The sequence below is a fragment of the Homalodisca vitripennis genome, chromosome 2 (assembly GCF_021130785.1).
Source record: "Homalodisca vitripennis isolate AUS2020 chromosome 2, UT_GWSS_2.1, whole genome shotgun sequence".
Lineage (NCBI taxonomy): Eukaryota > Metazoa > Arthropoda > Insecta > Hemiptera > Cicadellidae > Homalodisca > Homalodisca vitripennis.
The window spans coordinates 17,927,893-17,955,165 of record NC_060208.1 but is presented as its reverse complement, the minus strand read 5'-3'; the positions used below and the strand labels follow the sequence as shown (position 1 = coordinate 17,955,165).

General features: G+C 34.9%; 1 protein-coding gene across 2 annotated transcripts in view; it reads right to left on the bottom strand.

The window, feature by feature from the left end:
- Nucleotides 1–21,293, bottom strand: part of LOC124353615 (AP-5 complex subunit zeta-1-like) — a 29,850-nt gene extending 8,557 nt beyond the window's left edge. The window contains exons 1-8 of one of the 2 annotated variants that reach the window (XM_046803536.1): nucleotides 20,962–21,293; nucleotides 18,304–18,663; nucleotides 16,913–17,133; nucleotides 13,433–13,614; nucleotides 11,282–11,441; nucleotides 8,858–9,099; nucleotides 7,584–7,789; nucleotides 652–855 (exon numbers count right to left, since the gene is read on the bottom strand). In XM_046803536.1, coding sequence (XP_046659492.1) covers nucleotides 652–855; nucleotides 7,584–7,789; nucleotides 8,858–9,099; nucleotides 11,282–11,441; nucleotides 13,433–13,614; nucleotides 16,913–17,133; nucleotides 18,304–18,663; nucleotides 20,962–20,993 — 1,607 coding nt within the window. In that variant the 5' untranslated portion in view covers nucleotides 20,994–21,293. The remainder of the gene's footprint in view (nucleotides 1–651; nucleotides 856–7,583; nucleotides 7,790–8,857; nucleotides 9,100–11,281; nucleotides 11,442–13,432; nucleotides 13,615–16,912; nucleotides 17,134–18,303; nucleotides 18,664–20,961) is intronic. The other variant, XM_046803535.1, reaches the window with a different exon arrangement.
- Nucleotides 21,294–27,273: the final 5,980 nt, after the last annotated feature.

Below are 27,273 nucleotides of genomic sequence, written 5' to 3'. Positions count from 1 at the left end.
AAATCACATATAACCCTTTAACAGGTTATATCAAACTGATAACATTCCTTATTGGCATTAAAATCTTACTTTTGAATACATATGATAACATTAACGAAAACAGTATACAGTATTACTACCATTGCCTGACATCTCAACTTTTATTTTTAACAGGCTAAAAGAGCATCCTCCAATAACCATAGGTTTCAGTATTAGTCAAAATTAATCACCTCCAATATTCTATATAGCTGACTTTGTACTGTAATGAAATAATTGTAATATCTGATAACACAATAAACAACTGTCATTAACACTTCTTTTTTTAACTAGCTGAAATAAACACCCACTTCTGGTATAAGTTTGGTGATATTGATAAGACAAATTGACTTGTCTCTGCCACAGAGCCAAATTCATGCGAGCTGTGTCCGTACGTATTAATTTTGCGTATGATAAATAGTTATTAAGCCGAGAAGTTCTTGTAAATATTAACGTATCTTACAGTAAATGAAAACAGTTCAGTTTTTATCCTTTTGTTTTTGATTGATGCTAGTATTGCAGTCGCATGTGCTCAACCCTTCATATTTAATTTAATTAATTAATGTCTCGGTTTGAAGCTAATTAATTTGTTCTCTGTACTTCAGTATAACTTAATGACCGTGAATATGTACTCACTCAAAAACAGCCTTCTGGTACGAAGGCAAGGGACACAGTAGGGGGAGTCTGGCGAAGATGGCAGGCATGAGGGAGTTATTCGCTTCGTTGCAGTCTCTGACAGAGTCCAGGAATGCTGACAACAACAACGGGGCAACCTGACTGCAGACCTCCACCAGCCCCTGGGACAACACAGGCTTTAGGGCCGACCAGTAGGCAGGGTACCTGCAACAACAGAAAGCTGTGCATAAAAGCTATTGTCTTCTGTGATAAGGAAAAATCTTTAAAATCTTTTATTACAAATCAGAAACCAATTATCTAGGTTAACATAATCATCTCTTCACATTTTTCAGAGAATGAAACCTCTCCAGCCGCAGTATGGTAGATCGGTTCACACTTAACAAAACCTGTTTTGGAGCAGTCTGAGCACAAAACACACACCGTGTTTTTTTGTATTTCCGACACCTGTATATAGAAAATGTGTTAGTTAAATAATCTTTCTTTGAATACAGGTCATATACATTGTTTCAAAGCGTGTATAAAACCAGCTTTAGTATTAAGATATCTTTGATTCAGAATATTATCAAAAATAGATTATTATGACAGAGTAAAATCTGTAATAAAGTTTATAATTAAAATTACTGCTATTTATTATGATGGTATATTTTGGACTTAATATACTATTTTAAAAATTCATTTTTCAATATTTAGTCCATTAAAAATATTGTAAAAAGTGAAGTAGAATATGCATTTAAAAAAGTAGAATACAGGGATGCTGAAGTCTTCAAACGGTCTAATATCTTCTGTATTCATAAACGTACAAACATAAAACTTTGTACAGTGATATAGGGGATAAAACTGAACTTTTTTATGCAATCGGCAGCTCTTCACCACCTCAGGGGAATGCCCCGTAAGGAGTCGGCGGAAAATTTTAAATGTAAGCATAGGTCGATGTGCATGCCATTTGATAGGTCTTAACTAGTAGAACATAATGCCAAAAAATTAGATCTCAAAAGGATAATCCTAAACAAAATGGCAGTGCTCAAAAGTTTCAATACTAAACTTATATGCAAGTTCAAGAATTGTACTTTTACGAGTACAGAAGGTAACAGATCATTTCAAGACTTTTCAGCAACTCTGTATGATAAACACACTGTAACATTATTCTGAGTCAAAAATAAAGTTGAAATAATTCCTATCTAGTGTGCTAGGTGTCAGGACGATATAGAGAAATATTCACATACACCCATGCATTGTGTCCATTCGTCTAAGAGAGGGTTAAATGAATTACTACTAAAATATGTATAAGAAAATATAAAACTTTCATAAAAATCAGATCTTCAATCAATATTTCTTTATTACATGAACTTTAAGTACAGTAATATAGTCATAGTATAATGGAATAGGAAAAGTCACTTAGGTGTTTGTTGCATCCAGGAACTCCTCCAGGGTGTAGAGTGGAGTCTTGACAAGGAATTCTTGAAGTGCTTTCTTCAGTGCGTTTCCAGTTAGCAATTGGAAGTCTTCTGGCAGTTGATTTCTGAGTTTTTCGTCCTATGTAGGACGGTTTTCTTTCAAAGAGGGCTGTTCGATGGCGGGTAGAACATTATCTGGAGGCATGTCGTGTGTTGTAGTCATGGAAATTGTTGTAAGTGTCAAAATTGAGTCTGTCAACATAGTAGAATTGTTTCGTATACATACAAGGGCTTGGTACAGTTAGAATGCCTAAATTTGGATACGCTTCCCTGCAGCTTTGTCGAGATTCAAGATTGGCAATGGGATCCTTAATTGCCTTTTTTTGAAGGGTGAGTATCCTTTTCAGGTTTTCAGTAGAGCTGCCCCAGATGATAAGACCATATCTAATGTGGGGACTCTACCAGTGGCGTAATAAGCAGCTTTGACGGATCCCTGAGTACCCACTGATTTGAGGTCGCCTCATAACGTATATGCCTGCACATATTTTATTGGAAATGGTGCTCACATGATGACTCCCATGAAAGTGTACTATTGATAGTTAGGCCCAGAAATTGTGTTTTATCAACTACTGATATGTCTGAAATATTTGTTGGTATTCCTTTTTCCTACTGAATTGCACTTGCGTTGTTTTATTAGGATTTATTGCCAGATCATTCAGTGCAACTGTATTTGATGGCTTGTTGGAGAGAAGTCAAGGAGTTAAGGGATAGTTCAATCTGCTGTGTCATTTTTTTATAAGAAGGGTAGTGTCGTCTGCATACATTATGCAGTCAGTACTGGAGCTGGCAATGAAAGTAGGGAAGTCATTAGTTAGAAGAATAAAAAGAACTGGGCCAAGTACCGATCCTTGAGGCACACCTCGTGCCAGTGGTTTTGGAGTTGATGTGTACGATCTGGTGATGCAAGATTCAATATGCTGTACCTCCACAAGTTGTGACCTTCCTCTGAGGTAGCTGGAGAACCATTTGTTCTCTATGCCTCTTACTCCCAGGTTTCCAGGCTTTTTTAAAATTAGGTCATGTCCCAGACAGTCAAAAGCTTGCTGTAGTCAAGAAATAAGGCTGTTACGTACTTTTCGTCATCTATGCTGTCAATGATTGATTCTACTAGGCTAATAATTGCTGATATGGTTGATTTTCCTTTTTGAAATCCATGTTGGTTGACTGTGATTAGGTCATGTTGTTTAAGGTAGGCCATCATTCGCTTCAGAACAAGTTTCTCTATGATTTTTGCAAATGTAGATATTAGCGAGATGGGTCTATAGTTCTGAGGGTCTGATTTCTTCCCTTTCTTGTTTTGCATAGACCTTTGACACTTTAAGCCTTGAGGGGAAGTGACCGTCGGCAAAAAGATTTGTTAATGATTGCTACAAGGAGTTGGGTTAGTTCATTTGCACAGAACTTCACACTCTCTTTGAAGAAAACTCATCTATGCCACTGGACGATTTGTTTTTTCAGGCTGCAAATTGTTTGATTCACCTCGGTCCAAGTTGTTGGTGTCATGCAAAATGACTGTGGCAAGGGAATGTGCAATAAGGTCGGGTTTTTTCCTGTCCACCCAGGTGCTAGGGTATGTATTTGGTTTTGAATTGTCATGCCAGCCATCTGAGTAAAGTAAGTGTTAAGGCTTTCGGCTACTTCTGTAGGATTATGTAGGGTGGTGTTGTTGATGTTAAGTTTAGGGCACTCCTGGTTGCACTGTTTCCCACGCCTCTCATTATTAAATCAAACTCCATAGAGCCTTGGTCTTGTTGTTCAGATTCTTCTATGTGCTTTGAGTTTGCTTGCCGATGCAGTGTTCTTAGTTTTTTGGTCATATATCCTCTTACTGTTTCTCATTATTTCTTTGTCTCGAATGTCTCCTGTTGTTTCATAGGTGTTGAGGGCTAGTAGGTAGGAGGCTTTCATATCGGCAGATTCCAGGTCATAGTAATGAGATTGGTTTTGGTAGGGCCTCTGTTCTTGTGTTTCCTTTGTGGGCAGCAGATATCTAGGGCAGTACAAAGGGTGTCATGGAATATATTTATATGCAGTTTCTGTGTCTTCAGCAGTTTCAACAGCATTCCAGTTTTTGTTTGTAGAAGATGGATTTGAGATTTTCAAGGTTCTTTTTTTCCCCATTTGTCGCTTTAGTTTTGATGTTTGAGTTGGTCTCTTGATTTAGGTTAAGGCTGCTCAATTGGGCTGTATGGTCGGAGAGGCCAGTTTGTAAAATAGTTACAGTGACCTCTGCTTCTGGGATGTTGGTGCATACGCAGTCTATCGAGGATCTCGTCTCGGCTGTTACCCGTGTCGCAGGAAGGGGAAGCCTTCTTATGTTGTGTGTGGTTAGTTCCGTCTTGTAGCATCAAATTGTCAGGGTTGTTTTCTTTTAGGCTATCAATGTTTATATCCCCTAGTAATAAAAATAACTTATTGTGTGCTTGGCTGTGGTCTAGGATGTGTGATAAGAAGTTTAGGCCACTTCTTGTGTTTCCACCAGGAGGGCGATATACACCAAGGAGATATATTTGCTTTTCTTTAATTTTGATCTGTGCCATTGCTGCCTCAAAGAGGAGCTCTTCACAAAAAGTGTGTAATTTCAATGGCCTCTACATTGGTTGTCAGGTTGTCCTTACAGTATATAGCGGCACGGCTCCTCCTAGCTTGTGATCTGTTCTGCTAAATTCAGTTACCAGATTGTAGCCTTGTATTTTGGTGTTTAAAATTTTACTTTGACTCAACCCTTGTTCTGTCAGTATTAAAAGGCTAAAGGATGTTTCATTGAGCAAATGGTTTAGTCTGTCAACTTTGTTTTGGTAGCCCCCTGATGTTTTGATAGATGTTTCGTTTCGTTTCGTTGTTTGTGGCCTAAAAAAAATTCTCCATTTTCTGCCGTTGGGTATTCAGTGAGCAATCAGAGACAGCGGAGGTTTCTGTAGATGTATTGCGACTTGTGATATTAAATTTGTCAATTTAGGCATATTCTGAGCTGTTATTGGGCCAGTAATTATTTATCAGCTCTCTATAGAAGTCAATGTTTTTCTTAAAGGTTTCATAGTCCTCATTGATGTCTTTTATTTTGCATGTTGGGGATGAGCCTTTTTGCCGTCTGACTGAGGATTCACAGGTTGTGTTCTATTGAGTTTCCATTGTTGGAGGGAGTGACACTTCCACTGTGTAAATCTGTGCTTTGCTTCTTGCAACTTTGCAGTGACACGCTAAACATGTTATCCCCTTCTCTTTATAGTAGGATTGTTATTCTTGGTCAAAGCGGCAGTGTTTGTCAACAAGCTTACAGAAATTTTTCAGTTTTTTTGGAAGGAGTTTGTCTGGCTCTCTCCATGTTTAAACTTTCGTTCAGTTTTTTAGTCGGAGTTTGTCTGGCTCTCCCCGCTTATTTGTGATGAGCTCAGTTTTTCTGTAGGAGTTTGTCTGGCTCTCCCGGTTAAGTTCTCGTTTGGGATCCTTGGTACAGTGTTTGTACTGGGGAAGTGTGTGATATTATTTCCCCCAGTACTTTGGTAGCTGTGAAGGTCAGATGTAGGCAGAGATAGTGGATATAAGGTGATCTTTATTCTGTAACTGGTCTAGTAGTAGCTTCATCTGTTGTTCCACTTTGTCTGTTGTAGGGTGCTTAACTGTCCAACTTGTATGAGGAGAGATCTTGAAGGTTAAAGAAGGATTTGAGAAGTGTTCAAATTGGTGAATAACATGGATGTATACAAATAATTACTCATATTTTCATTGAAAAGAAAACTCATGTAAGAGCTTGTGAAGGTTAACTTTTGATATTCTATTTAGGATATGTATTTACCTTCTTATCAGAATCAGAATCAGAATCAGAAAAATCTTTATTCGATTGTTACACATGGTGTACATGATTAAGAAAGTAAATGGTTAAGTTTACTAAATATGCTTTACATTAGTATCTAACGAAATTGTATAAAATTCAGAAAAGGAGTACAACGGCAGGTCAGTCAGGTAGCTTTTAAGTTTATTTTTTAATAATTTATTATTTTCTATTAATTTATATTGCTTGGCAGCAAATTAAAAAAATTAGCTCCTATGTATATTGGTTTTTTACAGAAAAATTGTAAGTTATGTTGAGCTACTGCCATATTATTTCTATTTCTTGTATTATAATTATGGTTCTCACCACTTTTGCCTAAGCTATGAGCACGATTCCTCACTGACATAGTTTCATATATACTGTATATGCACTATAAACCGTCATGATACCCAGTTGAGGAAAGTGATCCTTCACACTTTCATTCCATTTAAGTTTTAAAATGACACGAATTGCTTTTTTTTATCACTAAAATTGAATTTAAATTTTGTATTGATGTGGATCCATATAATGAGATACCAAATATAATATGTGAATGGATATGTGAAAAATAAATCATTTTTAGAGTTTCTTGTGAGCATAATTTTGACATTCTGCAAAGAGCATATAAACCAGAGTTAATTTTTGAAACTATTTTTTCTGAATGTTTATTCCATGTCAGCGAACTGTCTAACGTTAAACCCAAAAACTTTACTTCTTCTTCCTTAACTATAGCCACTTCATCTATTTCTATATGAGGATTAATTTTATTTCTGCATTGGTTCGTACAAAATTCCATATAGCTTGTTTCTGTTGGATTTAAAATTAAGTTGTTTTCTTTGAAAAACTGATTTATTTTTTATACGCTTAGAAAAGCAAACTCCTCTATTTCCTCTTTAGATGAAGCACTAATTCTTAGTGTGGCATCATCAGCATATAAGCATAATTTATCTAGCTCTGGAATTCCTTTTAGATAGCAGAGGAATAGAAGTGGCCCCAAAATGGATCCTTGAGGAACCCCATAAGAAGTTTGTTTTAAAATAGAATTATATTTACTAATTAAATTATTCTTGTTATTCAGATTATGTATTTTCACAAACTGCTGTCTGTTTTATATATATATATATATGATTTTAGCCAGTTGTACTCCTTCCCATGGATACCAAACTGCGATAACTTAGTAACTTAGCATGACTAATACTGTCAAATACTTTATGGAGATCCATAAATACTCCTATTACCTTTTCCCCTCTATCCACAGAATCAATCACTGACTCAATGAAATCAGTGGCAGCTGTAACTACAGATTTACTTTGTTTAAACCCATGTTGTATGCTATGAAGTAATTTGTTTCTTTCTAAATAGTCAACCAGCTGGTTAGACATTGCACGTTCATATATTTTGGATATAACTAGGAGCAATGCAAGTGGCCGATAATTTGCTGCATCAAACTGATCGCCTTTTTTAAATAGAGGTTTTATTTTTGTAATTTTTAGTTTTTCAGGGAATAGTCCAGAGAGGAAAGATGAATTAACTATATGAAGCAGCGGGCAGTTAGAAATTCCATAGCATATATATATATCACATAATAACAAGTAATAGATAGAATAATAAAATCTCGGTTATTTGTACAAGGTCTACGTGCTACGGTAGATTAAAGACCAACTCACAGTTTGACCAGAGCATCAGTCTCCCCCGCCTGAGCCTTGGATCTCATAAAATGCTTGTAGACAACCTTGAGATCAGCTGTGCCATCTATCTGCTGCTTCACCGACATCAGTGAGGTCACCTTGAACCCTGCCTGGACCAGCAGACTAGTCTGGCTCACACAGATAGTAGCTGACAGCAGGGGTAGATCCAGCAGGCAGTGAAGTACCTGTAAAGCATGTAGACAACCTTGAGATCAGCTGTGCCATCTATCTCCTGCTTCAATGACATCAGTGAGGTCACCTTGAACCCTCTCCATTCTTATGGAAAGAGGGACAATGATCAATAAAGCCGCCTACTACACTACCCTGACTAAACTTCGATGCGCAATCCAGAATAACCGACGTGGTCTTTTGTTGTCTGTAGTGTTGTTGTTGCATTACAATGCCAGACTCTATACTGCAAAAGAAACGCAAAATGCCAAACTTAGCGCCAAGTGATTTCCACTTGTTCTGCTACCTACAGGAATGTTTTGGCGGCAAGCGCTTCAATGATGAAGTGAAAGAAGCAGTTAAAGACTGATTACCTTTGCAGGTGGCCGATTTCTACAACTTAGGCATTCTAAAGCTTGTTGAACGATTTTACAATTGTTTAAATAAGTATGGAAATTATGTACAAAAATAGAGAAGATGTAAGGAATGTGAATAAAACAATTGTTTTAGAAAAAACTTGAATATTTTTTTTTTTTAATCGACTTTACTTTTGGAATAACCATCGTAGTTAGTTTCTGTTATCTCATCTGTGAGCTCAGTGTTGGCAGCGAAGTACGACACAATGTCCAGGAATCCTCCACACATCCCAACGGATAGGTGGCTACCAGCATGAGGATGCTACAGCAGTATCAAGCTAAGCTGTGAGCAAACTGCAACCCATGAGCTACAACATAGTTAGTTTCTCTTACTTCACTCGTGATTTCTGTGTTAACAGTGAGGTACAGCGTGAGGTCTAGGAACTCCTCCACTAGTCCCGATGGATGGGTGGCTATCATCTTGAAAAGGCTAGGCCAGTATCGAGCCAAACTGTCAGCCTATTGCGAGCCATGAGCCACAACATAGTTGGGTTCTCTTACCTCAGCTGTGACATCAATGTTGACAGTGCGGTACAGCACGATTTCTAGGAACTCCTCCACTAGTCCCGATAGATGGGTGGCTACCAGCTTGAGAAGGCTAGGCCAGTATTGAGCCAAACTATCAGCCTATTACGAGCCATGAGCCACAACATAGATAGTTTCTCTTACCTCAGCTGTGAGCTCAGTGTTGACAGTGAGGTACGGCATGAGGTCTAGGAACTCCTCCACTAGTCCCGATGGATGGGTGGCTACCAGCTTGAGAAGACTAGGGCAGTATCGAGCCAAACTCTCAGCCAACTGCGAGCCATGAGCCACAACCACGGTCGCCACTCTCTGGCTCACCAGGCCTTGGCTGAACTCTGCTTTGATCACTGCACCCAGCACCCTCTCTGTGAGTGGGCTGTCACCTCCTTCAGACATAACGCACAATTTTATTAGTAAAACCCAGTTTGGAGACATAACATGATTTCTGGAACTATGAAATAAACAAAATTACTTTGAACCAATATGAATAAATTTTGTACTTTCTTTTTATCAGTGTTACACTAAAGTGAATTTTCAGATTAAGCGGCTTTATCAATATGGAATTAGTGACAAAAAATATATAAGGGTTTAAAATTTGTTAGATTAAAACATTACAAATCACATAGGTAACCGCCACAAATAGAACTATCAAATAAAGTTAAATATAAATTTTAAGATGCTGTTTGAATCAAATGATTTATAAGATAATGGTACCACCAAAGTAGAGGAACTAAAGATAATAATAATAATTGCAAATAATCTAATCTACTACACAACAAGGTAAAAGTATATCAAACAATTACACTGAAATAAATGTTTACATACCTCATGGAAGTCAAAAGAAAAATTTTACTGAGTGAGTAGCCTATGAGTGATAGGCTTCACTGGCACTCAGCCAAATTCAATGAATGGACATGCACTATCATAGAACTCATTCTTGTCTATGTATAAATGAAGTAGAAATTTCATGCAAAATTTAATGTCTACAAATCTTGGTGTATTTAACCCTAGAACTGGCGGTCATTTCATCCTGTAGTGTCGGGCTGTTTTGGAGCTTCGCGCAAGGTTTTTTTTAAAAAAAATTATTAAAAATATAAAATAAAAGCAATATAAATAAGAGTATATATTTTTGTGTTCAGAATTAAACTTAGAATTGCACTATATTGTAAAATTAACCATCAAAAATTTTCTAATAAACACTTTTTTTAATCAAATATAAAATTTACGAAAAATATTTCTTAAATTTGGGGGGGACCATACCTAGCAAATGAAGTTATAGTGAGAAATATTTATAAGTGAGATAGCCATTCTGTGTCAAATTTTATCTAGTTTCAGAAAAACATAAACATTATACACATTTATGAAAGCATCATAAAGCTATAGAACAAAAAGCAGCGATGCGTATAAATTCTGAAAATCGGGTGTACACGTAAGACTTTGGTAAAACAAGTTTTTCAAATACATTTATCTATGAATACATGTTATTTTGCATATTTTATTACTTAGAATAAAATAGAATATACAGTAGTAATGAAATAATTACCATAAATTATTTTTTGAAAAGTAAAAAAAGTTAAATTTTGCTATTATTCAAAAAGTTTGCGAAACATTTTCATACAGCAAAATATAAAATAGTTTCTAAAGCTTGTACTATATCAAAATTTATAAATTTATGGTTTATAAGTAATAGGAAATATTATGTAGTTAGAAAACTATAAATATAACTAAAGATATTTAAAAAATAGAGAATAACCCAAACAGTTATTATATATAACCAAAGAAATTACAGGAAATATAATATATTTTATTGTGAAAACTATCTATTTACCAAAAATAAATATTTACTTCAGAGCTAAAAGAGTGCTATAAATAACGTTTAGTAAGTGAAAACAATAACAAACTATGTGAAATGAATTTTAGCCAAGTCATTTTGCCATAGCCTACACAAAGCCGGTAATTTCTCAAACATATTTCAGTAAATAGAAATTGATTTATTCTAAAATATATATGTTTACACTACTACGACATCAAACAACACACTACACATTAAATACGACACTAAAACACGCACTAAAACACGCGTAAAACTATTAAAACTTACAAATATCCACAGCTCGGCACGAAAGTGATACAGAACGGCAGCGGCAATATGGCGGTCACAACAAACGGCGTCGCGTTTTCTTTTACGTTCAAAATAACAAGCTTGCTACGTCATAACCATAATACAAAGAGGAATAAAACTCATCTGTTCCTTAGCATTTTTCTTCCCGAATCCAATGGTGCATGAATTATATCGATACGTTACCGGAGTATATTATAAAAAGTAATTATAGGAGGGAATGTTTGATCGACAAAATTTTGACGGTTAACACCACAAAAGCGGCATTAACCGACATAATTATGTCGATTAACAGTTCTAGGGTTAAATTAATGATGAAATCTAAAACAAATTACATAACACAATCTTATGTTTTTTAAAATTAAAAACTCTGACTATTCCTTTGAAATTTTTTAAAAGCTCACAAATAAGGAGGTTCCCCAGATCCCCGACAAGCAAGTAAGACCTACCATCTACCAGGTGGTACTGCCAGACCGATATCAGAAGAGGAGTCAGCCTCAGCTGGTCAGCCAGGTGTAGGACGTTACCAACCATCAGTTGACATCTCCCTCGACAGCTGTTGTCTGCTTCTTTAACTGCCTTCATCGTCAACAGTACCTCTTCGAGCACCTTAAAACAACAAAACTGTGCTGTATAAGCTGTTCATTTCCTTCAACAAATATTTAACAGGGGTAAAATTTACACTTACATGGCATTAAAAGCCAAACAATCGTTTAAATTATTTTGCCAAAATTAATAAATGCTTAAAAAAATTAGCAAATAAAAGCATGTTTCTATTAATTGCTCGGTCAAGGGATCTGGGCCACTTCGTGGTCCAGATCACTTTTTTTTCCAGGAGGATGCCCAGGACAAACTGTGACAAACAATCCCAGTTCCCCTCATCCTCCATAATCTTTTCGCAGACCGTGTCCACTGAAAAAAACACAGAGTTTTCTTGTGGCCTCCAGGCGGGGCTTTTCCCAACGCGAACAGTTGAAGAGGGTGTGTTCCACGTTGTCGGGAACGCCCGGGCAGTAGATGCAATCCGGTGAACCGGTCTTGCCCATCTGGTTCAGGTACGACTTGAAATAGCTGTGACCTGTCAGGAACTGCGTGAGGTAGTAGTCCACCTCGCCATGCCACCTTTCGACCCATGGTTGAACCTGCTTGATGATTTGCGCAGTCCATCGTCCTTGGGTTTCGTGCTTCCACTGTTGCCACTGCTGGAAGGTTCGGGCACGCTCTTCGGATCTTGCTGCGTCCTTGCTGATCTCGCCTTGTCTCTGATAAATCGCCTTCCTCTCCCCTGCCAAGAACTTGACAGGGATGACTCTGGCAACCACCAAGACGGCAGGCTCGTTGCTACGCAAGAGTGGAAAGGTCCAATGTTATACCGATGTAGCCCATGCACACTGTATTCCAATGTTATACCATCACATATGAATTGCAATACTATCTTTATGACATACCTACCCCTTATATAACACAACTGGAATCCACTAATTTATTAAGGATCCGACTGTGCCTTTTTGAAATCACGTTGTTGTTTATCCATCTGTCTGTCCATATATGCAATAAAACTTGATAGAAAGTTACTAGACAGTTGGAACTTGGCACAGAGGTTCCTCTTTGTTCAAGGAAGAATTTTATTAATTTTGAAGTCCATCTGTCATATCAAAGGGCTGTCCATCTGTGTAATATATCTTGATACAAAGGTCCTAGAGAGTTTAAACTTGGTACGTAAGTTCCACTTGTCCTGCGAAAGAAGTCTCTTGATTTTGGGCTCAAAGATCAGTCTGTCTGTGCAACATCTCTTGTTAGAAAGTTTTCAGAAGCTTGAAACTTGGTACAAAGGTTCCTCTTACATCAAGGCAGAATGCTACTCATTTTGTAGTCAAAGGACAGTCCATTCATCTGTCTGTCTATCTGTACAATAACTATTTTGTTACATTCTTTTGGATCTTTCAATAATCTGTATTAGTTTATTATTAATCTAGTTTTTATAGTTTTAATATAGTACCTTAGTTAAATTTTTATTACAGATTTTCATAGTAAACTTAAGCAATCTTATTTTTGTATTGTACAAATATATGTTTAACATACACACATTGTCATCAAAGTCAGAGACACCACTCTGAATTATTCTGATTGATTTTCTCGTTGTTGTTGCAACACAAAGCCCAGCACATTTATTGCCCCACTAGAATCAACACTCAATATACTATCTTAGTTGTAGAGAAAAAAAATAATGCGTAAGCAATGTAAATTGTGGTAAAAACCAAACTAAGACTACAGCATATTACAAATACTTTTGAAAAAAATTATTAGCAGTGCCAAATTGATATATAAAAATGTGTTAGTCCAAGATACAAAGCATTTCTCCTAGGTAGCAGTACATGACAGAGAAACATAGAGTGCAGTACACAACAATAAAAACATTACAATCAATAGGTCAAATTTTAAATTGCACTAAAGACATTGTCAGTTGACAGCGCACAACAGAGGTAGTAATGTAGATCAAGACATGTTGAGGCAGTCAACTTTTAGCGTTAACCTTTCCGTCGAGGTGACGTGAGGAGTTCAATCGAGAGAGAGAATTCAACGTACAATGAGTTACTCACCACGGCTACGAGCTGTTTGTCGTGCTGAGTGCTGGGTTTCTTGGTAGCCTGAGCCAGCAGAGTGCTGCAGTAGCTGAACACTGCTGACACCAAGCTGCTATCAGCAGGTGCACGCCGCAGGTACTGGCGTATGTTGGAGAACGTGACAACGCTCAGCATGTGTATGTCGGTCACTGTCGTAACTGGAGCAGATTATACTGTTTAAGTACAATGAGCTTCTGATGACTGGTTGTTATTTATACAAGCAATGATAGATTCACATGTTTGTTCCCTACACTAAAAAATAGATCTGCAATAGATGTTTTGTAATTCTGAAAAACTGGTGAAATTAGATAAAATGTTATACAACTCTTTAATATATTCGAGCACAGCTCTATTTCGGGATATAGCACTCCAAAACCCAAACTTTGTTTTTTAGCCTATTATATTCATCTTGCATTATAATTACGGAATATAATTACTTATATGAAAAAAATTGTATTATTTAAAAAGTACTATGACGCCACCGTAACAGAGTGGACACGTACTACACTGCCAAATATTTGTGTTGAAACTCTTATTATAATACATACAGGTGTGTATAGTAATGAAATTGCTAAATAACACAATTTTTGCAGGTTAAATATAACTTTTTACATAAAAAGTACAAAGACGTAATTGTGGCATCATCGGTACTAATGGTGTTGAGATGTCATAACCTCAAACTCACACATCTCCCAAATAATATTAGTAAAACATACGAGAAGAAAGTGGGAATCTGATTCAGCTAACAGTAATAGCAAAATGTGAGAGACTGACGGAATTTGAGTCAATTAATCAGAACAGCTTGAATGTCAGTTGATCAGCTGACACTCAAGTTGTAAACATTACATAAAATCAATGCTCTGTGAACTGATTTTCCAATGTCAAGAGACCCAAAAGGTCCAAGGTCCAAGAAAACCAAGGTCAAATTGGTATTCTTAGACATGTAAATAAACATTTAATATAACTGTAATTACAATTTACTATTAAATATTAAAAAATATGTGGTCTACAAATACCCCTGTGCTTAACGCAAAGCAGGTTGTGTACCAGTGGTGTGACATATCCACAGTGCCTCCGTGGTATCACCGGGATTGACAGTGTTAAAAACTAATTTAGAAAACAATGATTCAGTAATATAATTAATACAAAATGTTTTAATACTAAATTTATAAAATTTAACACTAAATTAAATTTTGTTACAATAATGATCATAACTACTTATTGAAACACTCATTATACATAATTGAGTGGAAAGGTTGTTTTATCCAGTAAACAATTAAAATAATAAGAATAAACTATTTTCAATACCAATTATAAATTATTGTAAATGTACTACTGTTTAAAGTTGATTCTTTCAGTATAAAAACTTACAGGTAAGTAGTATTTCATGATGAATGGGTTATAAATAGAACTCTCTTATTAAAAGTTCATTGAGGTTTAAGTAAATGTTTGGAATAATTATTATATTGTTCACACAAATTAAATTTATTTATCTTTTTAACCCTTAACTGCCACATTCCAGGATTCACGGCAACACCTGTGCAATGATCTTAGTTACATACTAAGACCGCCCGCCCTCCCAGCGCCAAGTATTTTTTCAATTATTAGAAGTTTTTGACGCAACACTTTATTAAAAGTTTAATAGAGTAAACAATTAACAGTGTTTACAAAATTCTCAAATAATGTTAATTTGTCAAATAATTACTACATATAATTATTACCACTATCACACAACTATTTACAAATAAATATAGGAAAAAATCTCATAAAATATCAAAATAACCATTCCAGAACTTGTGTACGATACATAGAACGTGGCATCTAAATAGTTTGAGTAATGTCCACAAGATTGTACTACCAACTGGACAGCTATCTTCTAGACATTTCTAATATAAAAGAACACAAACACAATATAACAGCTGATACAAAAAAAAAACCAGCTGATAATATGAAACCGAGTATACTCAGGTGTGGCAATTAAAGGGTTAACTGTTTAAGTAATTCCAATAGGTATATTTATATAAAGCATGATAAGTTTTCAAACTTAAATCTTTTTTATATAACTCCACAAAGCTTAATCAAAATATTCCATTTTTACTATTTATACAATACAATATAAAAAAATCAACAGAAACATTTTTCTAATTTTTAGCTTCTAAGACTGTAGGAGGTTAGCTTTTTATCTTCTTGACCTTAATTCATATAATACTCAGACTGCAAAATTGTATAACAGTTGTTCTGTCTGTTTTATTTATTTATAATGCATACCTTAATTTAGCTTAGAATATTAAATTTTATGACAAATTTTATGACAATACAATTATGACATAATGTGGTGCTTTAAAATAAATAAACAAAATTTGCAGTTTACTAGAATTTTAAACAAACACTAAAAATGAATACTTCTGTGCACAGTGTGTAAAGGATAAATTTCATTCTTATATTTTTTTTTATTTCAATTTTTAAATGGATTTTCAAACAGCATAGTACAAGTCCTTCTTTGTCATTAGATATTGAATTTATGAATTTTAGTCCAGGGAACTGCAATTATCCCTATCCATATTAGACTACCTTAGGTAACACTCAAGTCATTTCCTCCTTAAGTAAGGATGAAACTGCTGTATCTCTTTATTCACTTTAACTCTTTAAGGAGTATGGACGTCATATGACGTCTTCTTTTGACAGGCTAAAATGAGTAATGGGTGAAATCCAAAAAGTTACCAAAAGGAGTAAAAAATTAAAATCTTTAAAATCTCTTGAAAATGTTTATTTACATTTGAAAGCTTAATAAAAAAGGGCTACGTATTCTACAAGTCAATATTTTAGTACTTTTTTCAAAATCAAATGTCTTATTTCCTCACTACGGCAGACTCAATCAATATTGTCTGCCATTTGGATAACAGTAACAAATTATATGGTTGCTCAACAAATATTTCACTCTAAATATGGCCACAGTATGAAGTATACAAGGAATGGCTAGTATGTGGCGACATATTTTGACAGCAAAGCGATGCATGCGCAACGCGACCTTGAATCAGTGGCTTCTACCAGGTGGCTACTGCGATCTGGTGGTAAAATCAAATTACAAGTGAATCGGAGCACAAACATGGAAGTTAAGTATGTTGCCGATAGATGGAACCACTTTACAGACAAATCTACTTAAAGGCAATCAGTAATAGCATCGCATTTACGATGATACAAAAATACAGAGGCTCAACGTCATATGGTGTCTGTACTCCTTTGGGCCACTGTAAAGATATATGTTATATGACGTCCTTACTCATTATGTAGAGTTTACACGCACTCCTTAAAGGGTTAATATGTGAGTTAAACAATACATCTGTAAAACTCTGAAATCAATTCCAAGTTAACAAGTACAAAAGACCAACTTGTTTGTTCTATGATCATATAACGTTCTGACTAAATTATAAAGTACAGTATGACACCCATACTGACCTAGAGTTAATGCTGTACACAAGCCTGTGGCTGGGGATCCGTCAATATCAGTAACGTCAGCTGACCTAAACAGAGAGTTGGTCTGCGAAGAGCGAGAGTAGGAGAGCCATGAGACCAGATGTTTGGTCAACATTGGCATCAACTCGGCCGGCACTGTAGCTGAGAGGTACCCTAACACCTTACACCGGTCTTCCTGAGACAGCCCAGGACTGGTGAGACCACTGAAACAGAACCGATGAGGGATCAACAACACGTTCTTATGTCGTTAACTATAATGGATCAACACTATCAACATATTCAACTGTAATTAATCAACCATGTATCTTATTAATTGATTAATTATTGGCCGTATATCATGTACAATATATGTATCAATAAAACCACATACAGATTTGGGAGGCATTTTGTCCTCTTAACGTGTTACAAAAAGATTCTGATACCGGAAAACTGAAATTTTTATTTATTCAACAGATCGGAAAGATAAGATTATAAAAATAAACAAAAAGCTCTGGGAATAAACACTGATTACACTAAAAGTAGATAAGACAGTGTATGTAAATTAAATACATTTCGAAGAATACATCAAATTTAATGCATGACAATAACTCATTTGCAAGTAATAACAGCATAGAAAAATGATATGTTTATTAAAGAATAATAACAGTTTACTTGAATTTATTTACAAATGTACCATATAATACAATATATTTTTATAAACACAACGTGGTGTGTACTGGATGTTTACATTACAATAATTTAGATCTAGTTACAAAATAAAAATAATACAAGACTAATTACAATAACACAAGCTTAGGTGTTCACAAAAATAACTAAATTAAGCCTTTAATTATTAACCTAGTACGTCATTCTTCAAGAGACATACAAGAAATTACATATTCAACTTTCCTTTACTGTCATTATTTTTTGAATAATGATAAGTTAAAATGGAGAAAGCTTAAAAAGAAAACTGTGTTTTTCTCCATTTTTAGGTTTTTCACACAAAAAATATTTTCTTTCACTCGAATACATGGGTAAATAATACACAAGTAGTAAAAATTTATTTCTGAAGTAATACAAGGGTATATTTTAATGTGGTAGACATTTAGTGAAATGTTTAGCATGTGAAAGAGGTCGCCAGGACCCGGCTCTGTCAGGGATCTTCTTTAGAAAAACAAACTTAAGTTGTTTCACTGTCCAACTTCAAGGCCACGATATACTGTCCTTTAAACTTAAATTATTATAAAATGGATCAGAAGATTAGAATATCTTGCAGTGACCATCGCTTAGGAAAGTTTGGTATTTAAAAGCGACATATGCCTATGGAGATATTCAGCTGAAAACCTTGTGCATTGCTTGTATTATCTAAATCTAGTTTTCAACTCGTGACTCACCTGATCAGCCTTTCATAAAAGGCAGCCTGGGGGCGGGGAGTGTCGGGGTTGATGAGGAGACAAGGCAGCAGGTCCGCCACCACGCTGGGGCTAGCAGAGAGTTGCACAGTGTCCAGAATACAGTCAGGACCAAGCCACGCACACATCTCCTCCAGGGTCCGGGAGAGTAGAGTCCGGAGCCTCCTCGTTGTCCGACTGTCAGTCAGGCACATCAACAAACTGTCCAACGCCTTCTGAACCGGTGGAGGATACACTCTGTGGTGTAGATAGAATGCCAGAATGGACATTAAAGCTTCTACCTTCACATTGTGCTGGTAAATGTTTTCCCATAGTGTTTCAACTTGTTGCGCTGGCTGTTTCCTAAAAAGTGAGGAAGATAATTTTTTACCTTATATTTACATTTTTATGCAGTAAAAAGGTCCACAGCATACTTAATAACACTCTTAAGAATACTATTAGTTAAAATTGAAAAATCTTGAACAAGCCCATCTGTTAATTCTCACATATAAAATACCCATTGGTGTATATTTAAGATACATGTAACATTTCCAAATCTCAACGACCAATAATCGGACTACAACAGCAGGGAAGATGTGAGTATGAAATTCCACAAAATATGGAAGCTTTCTATTTTTTGTTTTTAATTTATGTGTGTATATCACACAAATATATTCAATTGTAATTTCCTATAATTATTTTTTGTTTTTTGTATTATTTAACCAAACTTCCATAGCGTTTTTGCACAGCCCAAAACATTCTGGGTACTTTGGGATTATACCGACCACACCAGTATGAAGAACACAAAAATATAAATTTATAGAAACAAACATTATAGAACGAGAAAACAACTCTTTAATTACAAACTTACAACAATTATCAATAAATGGGGTCAGATTCTGTTATATGCCCCCAACGATTAAACTTTTTCCAATGAACTTAGAACGTTATAAAACGATGTAGTTGAGTAACAGAACTAACATTCCAACAATCAACAAGCATTTCCAGGTATTGTGATCGGTATTGTTGTAGCTGTTATCTTATCTCTCTCGAGAATCCCGATTACGGCAGGCCGCGCGGCATCACATGATTATTTAAGTTTTTTGCACGGTACATAATTGCCTTTCCATTACAATTTAATTTATATTTCTGTTCAGCTCCTCTAGAAATTGATATTTTACTGATAGATACTATCTTGAGGGATGTTTTTCTTTCGTTGACATCAGTTGATGGCCGGAGGCACTCGCATTTTGGGTGGCGAAGTGTGATCAAGAATAAAAACAAGTTTTGTGTGTTTTTTTTTCAATAAAGAGTTTAGTTTTTGTTTGGTAATATTTGTTTTTATTGAATTTTTGTGTTTGGAGAAATGTAGGGGTAAAACACGGAAGTGCAACAAAGCGACGCACCAGCTGAACGGGCGGCGAGGCTCTGCAATCACGTTATCTACTAGACCGCTCGACTTTGACCTCTGTCTGAGGATGGGGAGGGGTTTGCGATAAGACAATTCCTTTTTTATATTGACGAAATATTGTTCTACGCTGATCTAGTAATCAGTAGAAGCAAAATGTCAAATAACGATTCATTTCTGGGTGTGGTCGGTATAATCCCAAAGTACCACATTCTGTATTTCTTCACAATTTCTATTTTTTGTCCTGTCACACAAAAGCACGGAAAAAGACTTTTAATAACCTCCACCTAATTTGTATCTCTGACTACTACTTACTTGTACCCCCCCTCACCTCGTCATGTTTGGTGGAACTTTCCTACCCCTCCCCCCACACTAATTAGGGGAATGAAAATAAGTGTGATCACCGGAAGGTTAATTTTAATTGACATAGCCTACAAAAACTGTTTTAAATAAAATGGTAGAAATAAATATTTTTTGTTATACCTATTTAATTTCTCTGTTAAATTCTATAATATGGCTTAAAATTTTAAAATTCTCAAATACAAATAACAGTCTAAAACTACTGAAATTGGGCTGCAGTATAATAAGCAGACACCACCAGAATCTAATGATCATGTTAGGCCATATAATATTATAGGCATTTCAAATTATTATATATAGTTAAGCTGTTTTTATATCAAAAAAGTAATAATTTAATGGTGAATAAAAAACTAACTAGGCTGTATTGTACCTATTTATAAAATAAAAAAAAGCAAAACAGTGTAACATTTAGTTACTTTGTGGTATATTGGAGGATAATTGTGTCTGCCTAGTTATAGTTATGGATCCTTCAGAAGGATCTATAATCAAGGTTGTGACACAACAAATACCACAAAGTACATCACCATTGTACTTTCAGCTATAACTCAAATACCATATAAATGATGTTACTTTATTTGAATTAATTTGGAACATTATTGTTAATAATTAATACATTACAAAAAACCTGGTAATAATTCATTGTAATTATACTTAGAATGTTTTGTATTTTATATTTTAAGTATTTTTAATTGATAATTTGTTACCATGATTCGATTGTGATGGAGGCCACTTACTATACTGGAGCCATAAAGTTAAGAATGCTTACTGATATTACTTAAAAAAAAACTTAGTCCTTGTTAATAGGCAAAGCCTATTTACACAAAAGAGTTAAAGACATGGGGTTCTCTTGCAACACCAATAATATCTATGGAAATATACAAAACATAACCAACCTGGATTGAACAAGCGCTTTTCTCAAATCCATTAGAATGTAAATGTTTTAAGAGATACAATAAATGTTGGCCCATACACCTGAGACTTCAATACAACTTTCAAAGTTATCTTATTGATGTCTTGCTGAAATATGTGTAATAATCACAAAACACAAGAAACATTAATAAGTTAGTAGTTTTAGTATTTGACAAGAACGTTATCATCCGTTTTGTTTATTATGGACGTGTCCGTGTGTGTGTGTAAATTAGATAAGACAAGCCCTCGCCCAATTCTAACACATACAAGCAGCAGATTTGTTTGTTTTGTGATAACATACTTTATCTCATTTAAAAGTATTTCACAGCTGGGTACAATGGAAGAACGGACTGAGTGAGGCAGCTGTTTATGTACTCTATGACAAAAAAGTTAACTTACCACTGCCATAGACTTAACAAGCCTATTTACTTTCGTAAACAATTATTATGCTACTATAACTACTGGATAATGAATTTAATTCTTTAGTTATGGACTGGAACAGTATCTAACCCTTATGAATAGATGATGCACGTTGGTGGTTACTTCAATTATGGTGATCCAATGACTTATATGAGGTGATGTTTCCATCAGAGTGAAAAGATGGACGATATTGACAAATTTGACCACATCAAACTTCAATAGTAGAAACCTTGAAAGTACTTTTTGTTTATGTTAATCTGCTGCATTTCAAAAGATTTAAGTTTGTTTAAAAAAATAATTTTACTCTTAGTTATCCTTTTCTAGAACGGTTACATTGTTTCTTTTTAAACATTCCCACACCTCAAATGACTTTCAAACAGAGCAGAATGGGCTGTTACCGTGGCTCGACTAATACCGTAGTTCTCTTGATTCCATCCAGTGCTGAGTCTAGTCTAAGACATAAGCTATCGATGTGATTTTGCTATGAAATTTTGTTTTCAACAATAATACCTTGGTAATTTTTGGGGGTAACAGACAAGAAATGTGGTAGATTTTAAATTTAATTCCTCTTCTTTCAAACGAAATTTGCCCTTGTCTTTAATTCATTTAAAAGTAAGTCATTTTTCCTCCAGTAGTCCATAGCAAGATTCATAGCTATGAGTTTATTTCTAGATTTTCCACTAGGTCATTTACATTGGCAATTTAAAATCATCAGCGTAAAGTATCAAGTTGCTGTAGGAATGTAGAATATTTGGTTTTTAGTATATGACATAAACAATATATAACTTAAGATCGATCTTTGTGGTACACTAGGGCTCATTTATATTAAATTAGGTCTTGAAATTGAAGTGACTCCTTTTAATTTCTGAGACACATAAAAAACCTGCTGTCTGGACTCCGTGTAAGTATGAAACCATGAAAGAGCTGAAACTAGTATTCCCAGATTACATAGTTTCGACAAGATCATGCCATGGTTTAATTAAAAAGTCAAATGTTTTTTAGGGTCGAGCTGAATCTCCTCTACCGTGTTCCCAGACTCTATGTTATCTAACATGCTTGGAAAGCTCAAATATTCTTGTTATAGTAGAATGTCCTTTGCTAAAACCATACTGTATCTCTCATATACGGTTGTTTAATTATTATAAATGATTGAATTACACCAAGAATGTGTGGGTTTCTCAATTATTTTGAAATCAGATAACATAAACGAAATCGGTCAGTAGTTTTAATCAGGTATTTACTGGATTTTTGTGTAGAGAAATAACTTAAGCTAGTTTAGTTGTAGATTGAAATGTGCCATGAAATTAAAAATAATTGTATAACAAACAAAAGGGTATTACAACTTCTTGTTTACAAAACGTTAGTATTCTTGAAGTCATTCCATCTAAACCAAAAGAGGATTTTAGTTTCAGAGATTATTTATTCTAATAATTTCTGCAATAATTGAGGTATTGATGAAAATATATTGGTGAGGTTGTAATGCTGGGCTATACAATAATTGGTTCTGTTTTCAAGTTTATCCATCAATTGTCGAGAAGATGGTTAGCTACAGTGGTTGGCAATGTGTATAGAATCTTCTATTCTTTGATCTTCGTAAGTAATGAAACTAAAACCTGAAATTACTTACTTATTACTTATTTTTGCTTGTGTGGGTTTCGTTTGTTGTTAATAATGTCCCAAACATCCTTGTTTTTGTTAGTATAATCCTTAATATAAGAAGAATTTGTTTCTTTTATTAGTTAGTGTTCTTAATTTGTAAGCCTCTTCCACACTGTATGGCATGAGTACATCAACCTAATATTTCATAGCCAAACATTGTTTGAAGCTTGTCAAGTACTATGTGTAAATGAGTTGCCGGTTGGAAATAAAGGTGTGTTTTGTACCAATAGGAATTATAAATAACACAGTAATTGCTCAAGGTCGTCGCTTACACCAGTATTTATGACCAACTCTGGTCAAGTGGTTATGTTGTACTTTACAATTTCTTTTATTACAGTATTGGTACAAACAGTGCCAACGCAAGATCTTTTGTCTTTAAATACTCTGGCAGCTGGAGTCTTGCCATATTATTTTGGAGGATAGGAGTTTGTAATGAAATATTGTGCTAAGTTGGAAATGGAGTGGTGTGGCAGTTGTCTACAGCAGTGTGGTGATATGGAACACCTGCCCTCAGTTGTTGATGTTAGAACAAATTAATTTTCAGTTCTCCTTGACTCTATAATATCTGATACACCAATGGATCTACCTAGATAGCACCTAAATATTTTGTGTTTTGACATTTTTTATCCAACTTGTAAGTAAAATAAATTAATTTTGAAATGCATACCTCCAGAAGTTTAATATTTTGCATAATTGTGTAACTCAGTACAATTAAGGTCCTGCCAAGTTTAATGAATTTATCTAAAACTTTTCAAGAGACTTTTTAAAAAACACACATAGAACATATTTTTAACTTTTAAACTAAGCTATAGATATGACATATGTTATCATGTATTATTTATTTTTGTCGTTTGTGGTGCTGAACAATGTGGGTAAGTTTGATCAAATGGTTGTGAGAAATTCTGTAAAGGCAAAGCCCCTTTACTCACTTGCTCATTATTGATTCTCACAATTCCTAATACTTCAGAAAACAGACATTTGGCACTAGTATATCTTAAAACAGTAGTAAAAGTAAAGCATTTTCATAAAGATTAAACACCAATAGAGATTGAAATGGGGCTGCAACCTCTACAAAAACTATATTTGTTTTTAAACTTCTTGATGTCTTAAAAGAAGTACATTTTACACACGCCACCTATGCTCTCAATAGACAAATTAAAGGGTTTTTCATGAAAACCCATTGGTATTGAAATGGGATTGGAACCCATAGAAGAACTATAATTTAGTTTTTATCTTCCTGCTGTTCTAGAACGATGAAATTTCACAAACACGTTCTACATCAACTAAATTGTAAAACATACTCATTTTAATGAACAAGCAAAGGGGTTTGTATTCAAACCCCCCCCCCCCCTATTCGGTTGCAATCCCTAAAAAAATGTTACTTTGTTTTTAATTTCCCTTTCAGAAAGGTGAAATTTAACACACGTGTATTATACCCTTAACAGGCTACTAGCTACAATTGGAAATGTTAGACCAGAATTAGATTACAATGGCTAAAAGTAGTTTTTTTTTATCAAAGTAAACTTTTTGGACTAATGTATGTACAGTATATACTTTCTTGACTGGATACTAAGACAAATGCTACTATAGTGCCAGAATATCTTACACCAGAAGTAGATTATTATGAATGAAAGTAGATGCATTTTGACTTAAGACTTTTCAGACATATGGATGTACATATACATTTTCTGGTTTGTAGCTACAATGGAAATGCTACTACATGACCAAAAATACCTTAGACCGGAAGTGCTTTCACTGAGAGTACTATAAAAGGCTTAGTATTCCTCAACTCTGGCTTAAAATATTTAAAGTATTACTGGAACTGTAGGAGCTATTCATTCAAATGTTATGGAATATTATGAAGAAATATGTATATTTCATTGGTACTTGTAAAAACTGTTTCACTCTCCGACTTCAGAATTCCAAACACTGCTTTTTAAACATACAGTCCAATTATTCTCAAGTGGATTTGGTGACTAGAGTAGCTCCGATTGACAATGCCTATTTTCAGAAGTGTTTGTAACAGCATTGAAAAAAGACATGCCTATGACTTACCTGTACCTGATACGAAATCATGTTCAAAGCCATAGAAGCTGCTTTGTGTTGTTGGTAGAAGGGATATTTCCGTGAATAATCCGGCATATTTTTACATTGTGACGAATAGTTTTTTGTAAAATTTCTTACCACTAAATAACATGTATAACACATACAGCAAAATAAACTAAACTAAAAGATACTGATTTCCAAATATTCTTGATTTATTTCTGACATAAAAGAAGTAAGTTGTCAAAACCTTCCTCTTATATTTAAGTCTCAACATGTACTTGCATGATTGGTTTGCTGATAACATCAGTCTTGCATACAACTCATTATGAATAATTGCTTAATTTTTCATTGTGCCTCCAGATATCCCACTAACAATTCCTCAATTTGCTTAATTCATTGGAGCAATACAAAATCAGATTTGACTTTATTTTTTTACTTTGTTAAATTATGCATATTTTTTATTTGCTTCTTCTATTAGTTATTTTCCTTGAGTATTTATTTATTGTTTTTAGGATTAATTTTGTTTTCTAGAAATGTTAATTATTGTTACTGTCTTTCTTGTGAAGTTTTGGTATGTTAATTTGAAATTTGTATTTATTATTTTTTATATTGCTACTGCATTATTGCTGAGGTGTTTACTCTTGTAATAAAACTGCATGGACTTGACCACAAATTAATTTCAAAGAATAGAATTAGTAATTAGTATGTTAAGTGAAAAATGAAATGAAAATGAAATGAAATGAAATATGCCTTTATTTAAGAGGCGGAGTTAGGGCTATTTAGCCCTCTCTACCACTCAACCTCACATAATATACAGATATATGTACAGTGAAAGATCTTAACTAATAACAAATTTTAAATTAAAATAAATGCTTAAAAATTAACCAAAATATATACATACTATTTAATAATTAAAAAATAAAATTTATCAGCTTAATATGTAGAAAAATTCAAACAAAGTTAAATTAAAACTTAAATTAACAGATTACTTTTTAAAGAATTTCTCGTTATTACTACATTCATTCTCTCAAACACACAGCCCGACCACAAGCACGCCACGAGCACCGCCACCCGTCACCCCCACAGACCGGCCAGCAACAAGTCCTTGACCTTTGCCCCAAAACGAGCTCGGCCCTCTATAATACGTATATCATCAGGAAGAGAGTTCCAGAGGCGACATGCCTGAACAGTGAACGACTTACTGAAGAAGTTCGATCGATGAACAGGAATTGACAGTAAGGTGGATCCCCTTCTCGTAGGTCGCTCACTTATATCGGAAATAAATTTGAAATGTTCGGACAGGTAAACAGGTGACTTGTTTTTGATAACTGAATGTAGAGTTGAAAGAATGTGAAGTTGGCGAAGTTGCTGAAGTTTCAGAAGCGATAGCTGTTTGAAAAATGGAGTCACATGCTCATAACGTCTAAGATTGAAAATAAATCTGATACAATAGTTTTGAGCACGTTGAAGCCTGTCCGAAAGCTCAACAGTCATGTCACTGATCACAGCGTCACAGTAGTTGAAGTGTGGCAGTATGAGAGTTTTAACCAGCATAACCTTGACACTGAACGGTAGATATAAAGCAAAACGCTTTAAACTGTGAATGCCAGCAAATATTCTATTACACGTTACCGTAACCTGGTCACTCCACTTAAGACTTGAGCTCATAGTAAGACCAAGGTTTTTCAGTTTGTTTTTGAAAATTTAGTACGTGGTTATTGAGTTTCAGTTTTGGTGCAACGTTGAAGTCCAAACGGTCGATCAGTCTTGGGTTTCCCAATACCATTGCCTGCGTTTTGTCTTCATTTAATTTCAGCCCATGTTTATTTGCCCAACAAGCAATTGATTCAATGTCGTGATTGAGCAGAACCATAAACGTGTTCAGTTCATCAGGCGAACAGTGTACGTAAATTTGTAAATCATCGGCATAAAGATGAAACTTAGAGTGCCTTATAATAGATGTGACGTCATTAATGTAAAGTGAGAACAATAGGGGCCCAAGAACAGAGCCCTGTGGAACACCCCGTGTTACGGTTTTCCATTCCGATATTGTTTCCCCTTCTTTGACACATTGCTGTCGCCCAGTAAGATACGATTTGACCCAGTTAACACACCCATCGGAGAAACCATACTTCTTCAATTTGATGAGGAGAAGGGGGTAATAAACACAG